Raw genomic sequence first — 10,456 nt, 5'->3', positions numbered from 1 at the left:
TTGAAAAGTGTTTAAATGAGATCGGGGATGTGTGCCGACAAATTCTGTCTCAGCTTTTCGCGGCTGCATGAAATGGCACTGTGCGACACATGCATCATGCTGGATAATGTTCAGGTGCAAAGAAAGTGTATATTGAAGGAGTATATAAAGGGGAGACAAGGGGGAAGATCTGTATAAGTTAATTGGATAACGAAAAAACCCAAAAGGATTTGGGATGAAACAATTAGGTTATTCAGAGTCCATAGTCGTTAAAACATAGACTAAGTAATGAGAATCAAAAACTGGGTGGTATCTAAAACGGACCTTGTAATTGATGGTGCTATATTGCCACAGTTGTTTAATAGAGAGAACTGAATTCTTGATAAGGGGTTAAGTGAAAAAGATGAATCTGTATCTGGACCTCAGTTACAGTGTCACAAAGCCATAAATTGTAGCAAAGCCAATATAAAACACAATATATAAAAACGTTAATAGCACACATATTTATACAGCAAATCTTCTAATACAAGAGAAGGCTCTATGTGAATTAGGAACGAAGTTGGAAGGGGAGCACAAATGCTGTGAAACAGAATATATATATGGTATTAGTCTATAGTATTTCCTAGTGTATCAGCCATTTGCATACTTGGAAGAGTTTGTTTTACTCGTTTTTTGTGTGCATAAATTGCACAAAAAGGAATATGGTTTGTTGGTTGGATCACAATGTATATATATAAAAAAAAGGCACTCATATCTTACTTTGTAAGGGGTGAAGCTGCAACTATAGGTGATTACATTATAGTGTATACCTAATGTATATGGGTTCCCCACCGATTAAACGATGCCCTAATAGTATGACAGGAGTGTATATAGAGAAATTTATAAAAACACCAGAAAAATATATATAGATAAACAGAAAAAGCTATATATATCTATAGAAAGAAATTCTATGTGAATGGTCACGGCAACGATAATGGTGAAAATGTATAAAAGCATGTAAAACTAGAAGCAACGCATGTAAAAAATCCATATCTAGTTGTACCCTATGTACATTTCGGGTATATAGTCCAAAAATGGAGGTGGATTGTAGTTGGGACAATATTGCCTATTACCCCCCTGACCATTTATACTGCCGTGGCTAGTTCTAGCCCCTCATTCAGTCCTACTGGAAATAGACTGTTTAGAGTATATATCCAGTAGGCTTCCCTGCGGCATAATTTTTTGTACCTGTTCCCTTCGTCTAGATCTGTGGAGATTACCTCAATCCCATAGTTTAAGACCCTCCGGATTGTGATTGTGGAATTGAAGAAAATGTTTTGGAAGTGAGTGGTCGTCTACCTTTTTCTGGATATTTCTTTTATGTTCTCCGAACCTCACACGCATGGCTCTAATGGTCCTTCCTACATATAGTTTTCCACAGGGGCATAGGATACCATATATAACATAGTTGGAAGAGCAGTTAATGAATTGTTTGATCTTAAAATTTTTTCCATTTTGTCCTTCTATGTTTTTCTTTCTGTGCCAGTGGAAGTGGCACGCCCCACAATTCGCTACATTACACCTAAAACTTCCAGTTTGGCCAAAAAGTCCTTTATCACATCCCATGTTTTTACGTGACTTGGTTTTACTAGGAGCTATCAGACTACGTAGATCTTGGGGTTTCCGAAAAATTACCTGGGGGGCTCTGGGAAGATTTTTCTCTAGAAACGGATCTTCCTTCAAAATCGCCCAATGCTTCTTTAGAATTACAGAGATTTGAGGTGCCAATCCATTATATTGTGTACAGAAATGAGTTTGATATTTCTTATTGTTGTCCTTTTTCTTTTGTTTGGCCCTAGTGGTTTCTTTTGATGGAGAGCTTTCGCAAGGGGATACTCTGTGTTTTGTGAATGCTTTGTTGATGAGATCAATGTTATATCCTTTATCTAAAAATTTGCTCTTTAGTTTTTCCCCTTGCTCAATGTAGTCCGCATCTAGGGTACAAGTTCTCCTCAACCGTCCGAATTGACCATCCGGCACATTTTGAATCCAACGTGGATGGTGGCAACTCCTCGCATGTAAATAGGAGTTGCCTCCAGAGGGCTTAAAATGTGTCTTAGAGATGATCTGCCCTTCTTTATCTGTGCCCAGTTCCAAGTCGAGAAACACCAAATGATCTTTATTGGCTACATATGTAAAATCCAATTTGTAAGGGTTTTTTCTACAATAGTCCACAAAATTGGTGAGGCTGGCTTCTGTTCCATCCCAGATGATAATGATATCATCTATATACCGGGCGAACAGAACCAGATGTGCACCAAACGGGTTATTGGCCCAGATGAATTGGTCCTCCCACCATCCCATAAAAAGGTCTTATATGTGGGTGAAATCTGCCGATCAACCTCGGAGTTTGTCCTGGCTCTGCTACTGCCCAGGTGTTGTTGCCGCTCCTGGTTGAAATGGCATCACACTGCCACTGAAATCTTTAGGACTTTGAGGACCCCACTGATGGAGCTTGGGCAAAGTAAAGGCATCTATGTAAAGCAGTTTCCATGTTATTTACATCTCTACTATTTCCCTGCCATTCCTTCCTTCATCTCATCCACCACCAAAATAACCAGTATCAGAAAGCCAACATCACCTCCTACATTATATAACAACGCTCAGGCCTAGGCCCGAGCATTGCAACATGGAAGAAGGTCACCTGCTCCCCAATACCACAGTGTACCAGCTGTGGTGGAGAAAAGCAGGAGGGGAATTTAGTTTTTGAAAAAGTATGATTTTATTAGAATTTTTACATGCAAAGCATGTAAAGCAGTATATGAATTCCTAAAAGATTTGTGCTAATTTTTACACACTAAACATTTTAGGTGGTACTAACATTTTGCTAACAGAACCGGACTTAATTGCAGCTGAACATTTCTAAAGTGGACTGAAAGAACGAGAGCTAAAATGTTTACAGTACAGTAAACAAAGTTCAACTTTAGTTTTTTTTTTATGGATTATTCTTTTAGTCTGTGTAGTAAAAGTAGTAATTGCAGTACTTACATTCCCCATACCGGGACAACTGAGCGCTGTCCAATGATGCATTACACTATAAACTCAGGCTGTGCAATGACACGTACCCAGAGCCCAGGGGTTGTGTCAGTGACACCCTGGGACCACAGAAGGAAGTTGGATGACACGTGGCATTATTCAGGATGGCAGAAGGGAGTGGACCAAAGCACAAGGAGGACCAAAAGAGCAGCGCTTGCACCTTTCCAACATGTGAACACCATTCTATGCAGCACTGAAATCTGCCCACCGGTACAGAACAGCACTGATCACATGACTGCATGGATTAAACCTAAAATTAAAAGTATTTATGCTTTAAACTCCTAAAAATTATGTGTTGGAGGTGGGGGAGCCAGTTGGAAGCTGGAGTTGGCATTCAAATAGCGGTATTCTGCACAGGCACTGTGAAAAAGGACAAGCAAATATTTGAGTGTTTACTGGGCACTCAAGAACTACAAAATGTAGCTTCCATATAACACTTGCTGTTTGGAAGTAATGGTTGTACTTCACATAACTAAAAGGGATATTTGGATACAAATGAAGTGCTTCAGTCTTTTACCCCATGCATATAGTAAACATATTGGGGGAAATTTATCAAAACTGGAGCAGACAAAATCTGGAGCAGCTGCCCAGGGCAACCAATCAGCTGCTCTTTTCAGTGTGTTCAGTTAAGATTTGAAAATGAAAGAGAGAAGCTGATTGGTTGATATGCACAGCTGCTCCAGTTTTGATAAATCCCACTCACAGTTTTTAACTCCACTGTTCAAAAATGACCCAAGTATCCAGTCACATCTGCTACAAATATACATGCAAAAAGTCCTCTATAAAGTAAAGTTTCACATTTCAGTGGAGTGTTGTCCTGAAACCTCTCCAACTGTGCTCATAAAGTAGTCAGAGAACAGGTCCCGGATTCTATGCACATACAAGGGAGCACGCACAGGCTTAAAGTCCACTTGTTGTAGGTTATATGTTACAATTTCATCATCAGTGTGTCCTTCTTTCTGGTGAACATAATTGTGAAGGATACAACAAGCTCGTACAACAGTTCCTGCTGTATCCACATTTAGCTGCATGGTGCTGTTCAAAACTCTCCATTTATTTAATAAAATATTGAAGGCACACTCCACCACACGTCTCGCTTTGCCTAGTCTGTAACCAAAAACTTTCTTTTTCTTAGTAAGTCCTCTATGGGCGTAAGGACAAAGAAGATTTTCAGAAAGGCCAAATCCTTCACTAGCAACCATGACAAAGGGGACAGCTGGCTCAGTTTTTCCTGGCAGTGGCTGCCTTGGTGGAATGTTAAATTTTCCCTCTGCCAGTTTGCTTCCCATAGGAGAAGAGCGGAAAGATTTAGTGTCAGCAGAGCTTCCAAAGACATCTATGGCCACAAAATGATAGGAACTGTCAACTATGGCTGTTAACGCCATTGAAAAATGTCTTCTGTAATTATATGTCCGTGATTCTGACATTGGAGGCATCAGAATCCGAATCAGCTTTCCATCTAATGCCCCAATACAGTTTGGAAACTGCCAATGTTGCCAGAACAGGTCTGCATTCTCCAACCACTGCTGTTGTGTAGGCTCAGGCATCATGGAACTATTTAGCTCTTCCCAGATGGCTTGGCATGTTTCTTTTAAAATCTTCCCTATTGTTGTAGTGCCCATGAGGAAAAGAACGCGAAGGGAGGCAAAGGACTCACCAGTGGCAAGATATCTAATTTTGAAAGCAGAAAAAAAAAATGATTTCATTCCGTGCACATGATACAGACTACTGAAGTAACTGCAAGCAGGAAAATGAGAAAAGTCATGCAGTAATTTCCACAAGTTAGTTATATACTCAAATGAAGTGCATTAACTGTATTGGATGTTTACTACTCCACAATGCTCAGGTGTTCACCATTGTATATTTAAGATGACTCCACTGCAGAAGTTGTGTTTTTATTATATACTCAGTAGGGCTGTCCCGATAGCACTTTTTCAAGACCAAGTACAAATACTTGCCCTGAGGTACTTGCCGATACCAATTACCGATACTTGGCACATGTGACATTTTTTCTAAAACAACACAGACTAATGATTTTAGGGCAGTTTCTCACCAGGCTGTGTCCAGATCTCACCAGGGCTGAATAGAGATCTCACCAGAGCTAAATACAGATCAGACAGAATCTGTACGCAGCCTGGTGACATCTGGACTCCAGATCCAATTCAATAATAGCGCATATACTGTGAGGGTGATTTTCAAAGGTGTACGTTTAAAAAAATGCTAGTGTGTTTGCACACACACAGTGCTGATGCACCTATCTCGTGAGAGCAGGCTTTTTTCAGGGACGCCAAACATTCTAATTTCCAGCATGTGTCAGAGTGCCCACTTACATTGCTAGGCTCCATCAGAGTGCCCCTTTAGAATGTTTAACCCCATCACTGCCTCACATTGTGGCCGCTTCTGGTAGGTTGTTTCATGTTTTTGTACTGGTACATGCTGAACAAATCGGAACATGTAAATCCTGCTTTTTAGCAATTTTCATCATTTTAACAGAGAAATAACTGTTGCACTTTGCTATAGCGGTGCTTTTTACTATTTTTTTGGGTGGTTTGGCAGAGTAAACTATGATCCTGTCAGGAGGATTGTAGATTATTACAAAGGATGTCATTGTGCAGCTCAGAATACATTCCCCACATTGCTTTCTCTACTGATCACCGTGACGACTTATCTCAGCCTTTCACAGCTGTTACGTGAGATAAGTTTTCTTTTCGCAGGTTATTAAACAGCCTCTGCACAGCCGAGAAAAACAAAGAGATCTGCTGACTAAAGTTAACTCGTGATAAAGCTAGTTTTATCACGGTTTATTAAACGTACACCAAAATCTGGAGCAGCTGTGCATGGCAACCAATTAGCTTCTCTCTTTCATTTTCAAATCTTAACTGAACAAACTGAAGAGAGCAGCTGATCGGTTGCCCTGGGCAAATGCTCCAGATTTTCTCTGCACCAGTTTTGATAAATTCCCCCCCATTATGTAAGTACTTTATATACCGTTCAGCTGTAGAAGGTGCTCATACATATGCTTCACATTGCTTAGAACTGCATTCCAAAGCCAAAACTAATTTACATGTTAACTGCCATTTTTCTTTTTACTTAACTTTACTGCTATAACACTGTAAGCCCTCACGGGCAGGGCCCTCTTTACCATCTTGTCTTGAATTGTATTGCGATTGTAATGTCTTCCTTATATTGTAAAGCGCCGCGCAAACTATTGGTGCTATATAAATCCTGTATAATAATCACATAGGGAGCTCACACGCCAAAGATCATGCATTGCTTTGTCAGCTGTGGCCAAAAAGTTTGTCGCTTCCAGCTTCATTCAGCACAGGGATGATCAGAGAACAGATGTTTATTATTTGTAACTACATACAGAAAAGTGGGTTTTTTTTGAGAGGTATAACACCAAAATTTGATTTGATCACTACAAGGTTAACCTACTCCCATACTAGCCCCACAGTTGATGTTACAAGCCTCTGCCGTTGAGATCCTGACAGAGCAGTTAGGGGCGTTACAACCACTGAGGCAACAATTCACTATTGTATTTCTAAAACAGATGTTTATTAATCATCTTCTGCCCCACCTGCTGACGTGTAGGACTTTACCTTTGGCAGCCTGTAGAATGATTGGACGGCCGTATATAACTTTCATTGTAAAGCCGACAGTTGACATTACACATTTAAGCAACTAGGAGTCTGCATAAAAGGCCCTTGTAATCAGAGACTTTCTGTGCTCCTGGTGCTGCTGTTTGCTGTCTGGGAATCAGCTGCCTCACTACCCGAATCCATGGTGAGGGATGCTGGAGCCAGCCACGCCAAACTTGTGCAAAATGCTTTTTTGTCAAAGCCGGTGGAAGTGCGTCACCCACTACGCAGGAAATGACACTGCACACTGCCTGCTCACCAAGCCTTCTGGAGTATGGGGAGATCCAGTGTCCCCTGCAACTTATGCCTGGCAAAAAAAAGGACACCTCTACTCATTTGGGCTTCTCTGCACAACCAGCGACCAGAAGACAGCCAAATCTGAAGCAGCTGTGCAACCAATCAGCGTCTCTCTTTCATTTTCAAATCTTAACTGAAGACAGAAGCTGATTGGTTGCCATGCACAGCTGCTCCAGATTTTGTCTACTCCAGTTTTGATAAATTTCCTTCCCTGATGTTCTGTACAGAAGGTGGTAGAGAAGAAAGGGATTCTTGCACACACAGAAATTGAGTGGAACACAAAGTGGACGGGGGTTGGGGGATTCTGAACATAGAGGTAGGACTGTAATGGTCGTAATAACAGTTCTCCCAAGCATTTTTCTCCAAATACGAAGCACATACCTTAGGGTTACAATAAGACGTTCTTCAGGGGTTATGCTCTTTCTCATATTTGTGGTCATCCTCATTAACCTAGGACGCAGCACCTCTAAAAGACCATCAAAAGTATCAACAGACATCCGGGTGTAGCTGTAGAACTTCTCTGGATACTTTCGAAGATCTCTGAACAAAACGGAAAAATGTCCAATCGAAAGCCTCTGAGAAATTAGTGGATGAACCCAGAAGCGACGCTGGCGTTTTCTCCTCTGATCCAAGGCTTTCCTTCTCCTCAGCAAAAGCATCATTGTAACCATCGTGCTCATTTCATTGTAAAAATCCATTGTAGAATACTCACTCTTAATTTGTCAACATAAATGTCAGTGAATGAGAACAGGTAGTAGTAAATTGTGACAGAATGGAGTCTCCTGGTAAAAAAATAAAAACAATGAAAGATATTTTCCATTACATCACTTATTAGATCACAAATGCTAGCGCCCTGTTTATGCGAGATAATTAAACCTCACATCTGCTGCAGGAGGTGCACCGAAATGAAAATGTCTAAACTGAAACGAAACCGAAATAAAATAAAATGTAAAATTTTATTTCTGAAACGAAACCGAAATAAAATGTCAGGCAGAAACCGAAAAAAAATTTTTCTAACCTTTTCAATTTTTTACAAGTATTTTATTTTTATTAAATATTTTGATTTTTTTACTTTTAGGGGCTTCGAGGAAATATTAGGGGACTAAACAGACCACTGAAATTTCCCTTTTAAAATAGAAAAAGAGATTGAGAACACAGTTCAATCTCTTTTTCTGCAGCCCCAGTTATAAATGAACAGTAATTCTCTATATTGAGTGTTCCTTTTCATTCATAACTTGTGGAGATTGTATGTTTACCATGACCACAATCATGAATGAACAGGAAGAGATATAGATCACTTCCCATTCATTCATAACTGAGGACACAGTAAACATACTATGTCCCCAATTATTTACAAACACTCAGCGATCACTGATCGCTTGTACCTGCTCTCCTTCCCGGATCGCCTGTCACAGGAGGCTGAACGAGCGGCGCAGGGAGATCTTGATCTCCTCTGACAGCTGACTCCTCCCCCACACGCCGGCCCGGCCTTCTGTGACCGCTTACAGCGCTCTCCGCCCGCACACCGCTCTCCTGATCTGTGACAGGAGGCCGAGTGGTGTGGGAGGAGAGACACCGGCCACTCACAGCTCCCCCGTTCCGCTCGGCCTCCTGTGACAGTTTCTCTCCTCGCTGGACGCTGTGATGTGTCAGCGGGGAGGAGAGAAACTATGGATGCACCGTTATTTGGCCCAAACATGACACTTGCGGCATTTTGCCAAAAGTGCCATTTTCAGTCGATAGGTTCCGGCGGCCAAAATTTCGGTGCATCCCTACCTAAAAGTGCTAGGAAGCACTTTTTAAATGTGCGCAGATATGTTCATTTTTACAGACCAATTTATTACTCAAAATGTCTACAGAAAATAAATCTGTCCTTAACTCGAAAAAAAATAAAATAGGCAAAGGATTAGAACCAAAAACAGTTTTGACAAATGTCCTCCTGTGTATCAAAAACAGCTGTTTTTATTAATAAAATATTGTGTGCATCTTTTTTTCAGCATTGCTTGCATCTCAGTGGTGCGGATCTCCTCCAAAAACTTCCTGTCTACATGCCCTGGAGCAGCATCCTGATAGCAACACCATTGTAGGTCCACTATATTGCCAAAAGTATTAGGATGCCGGGCTTTACAAGCGCATGAACTTTAATGGCATCCCAGTCTTAGTCCGTAGGGTTCAATATTGAGTTGGCCCACCCTATACAGCTTCAACTCTTTTGGGAAGGCGTCCACAAGGTCTAGGAGTGTGTCTATGGGAATGTTTGACCATTCTTCCAGAAGCGCATTTGTGATGTCAGGTACTTATTTTGGACGAGAAGGCCTGGATCGCAGTCTCCGCTCTAATTCATCCCAAAGGTGTTCACTTGGGTTTAGGTCAGGACTCTGTGCAGGCCAGTCGAATTCCTCCACCCCAAACCCACTCATCCATGTCTTTATGGACCTTGCTTTGTGCACTGGTGCGTAGTCATGTTGGAACAGGAAGGGCCCATCCTTAAACTGTTCCCACAAGTTGGGAGCATGAAATTGTCCAAAATGTCTTGGTATGCTGATGGCTTAGGAGTTCACTTCACTGGAACTAAGGGGCCAAGCCCAAGCCCTGAAAAACAACCCCACACCTTTCCACCAAACTTTACACTTGGCACAATGCAGTAAGGCAAGTACCATTCTCCTGGCAACTGCCAAACCCAGACACGTCCATCGGATTGCCAGACAGAGAAGCGTGATTCGTCATTAAAGCAGAACAGAGAAAGAAAAAAAAATTACACAGGTGAGTGAATTTCTTTTTTTAAAATACTGTAGGCCAGGGGCAGGTTTTATTTTGTGGCAGTACTACTGTAGTGTAGCAGAGGAAGGAGTTTTAAAAAAAAGCTGCAGTTATAATAAACCCATCTCATTGATCCTGTTTAGCATTTGTGACTGAACCGATGTGTGACTGAACCGATGCATGCCCCCCAAAGTCTTTTCAAACAGGTCATGTGATTCACAGTCACTTTGCATTGTAGGCACCTGTAGCAGTGGAGCCTTCATTTAACTTCTTCACTTAAAGTGACACTAAATTGCCCCCCCCCCCGTTTTTTTTTCTTTTTCCCCCTCCCCCCCCTTCCCCTCCCATCCTCCCTTCTTCTTCCGGCCATGGGTCATTATGTGATAACACTGGTAGTGTAACATGTGATCGCTTCTCTGCTCTGCTGTTTTGTCAATGGATATTCTTTATTGAATGTGTGCTATGTTTGTGCTTAATTATATTGATATTCCTGAGTGTACTTGAACCAAGAAACCTTTTGTGTTTTTTCTGTTTCTTGTTTACTAGGATTTTTTGCCTGCACTATTTTGTTATACATTCTGTATATTTGCAAAATACTCAATAAAGTTGACCTATTAAAAAAATGTATCTTATTTGTGTATCACTCAGCTGTAGATCCTGAAATCATCTCTGAATTGGTGCTGACACTGTCCTTCCTTCTGGAGTGT

General features: G+C 41.2%; 1 protein-coding gene across 1 annotated transcript; it reads right to left on the bottom strand.

Annotated features, from left to right (window-relative positions):
• Nucleotides 1-3,765: 3,765 nt before the first annotated feature.
• Nucleotides 3,766-7,761, bottom strand: LOC108789495. Its single transcript, XM_018559521.1, has 2 exons — nucleotides 7,371-7,761; nucleotides 3,766-4,725 (listed from the first exon to the last, which is right to left on the bottom strand). Exons 1-2 carry the CDS (start codon nucleotides 7,685-7,687, stop codon nucleotides 3,849-3,851), a joined length of 1,194 nt encoding a protein of 397 aa, XP_018415023.1. The 5' UTR covers nucleotides 7,688-7,761; the 3' UTR covers nucleotides 3,766-3,848.
• Between the last annotated feature and the right edge of the window lie 2,695 nt (nucleotides 7,762-10,456).

The sequence above is a fragment of the Nanorana parkeri genome, unplaced genomic scaffold (assembly GCF_000935625.1).
Source record: "Nanorana parkeri isolate BGI_ZX_2015 unplaced genomic scaffold, ASM93562v1 scaffold401, whole genome shotgun sequence".
Classification (NCBI taxonomy): domain Eukaryota; kingdom Metazoa; phylum Chordata; class Amphibia; order Anura; family Dicroglossidae; genus Nanorana; species Nanorana parkeri.
This window is presented reverse-complemented; position numbering and strand designations above follow the sequence as displayed.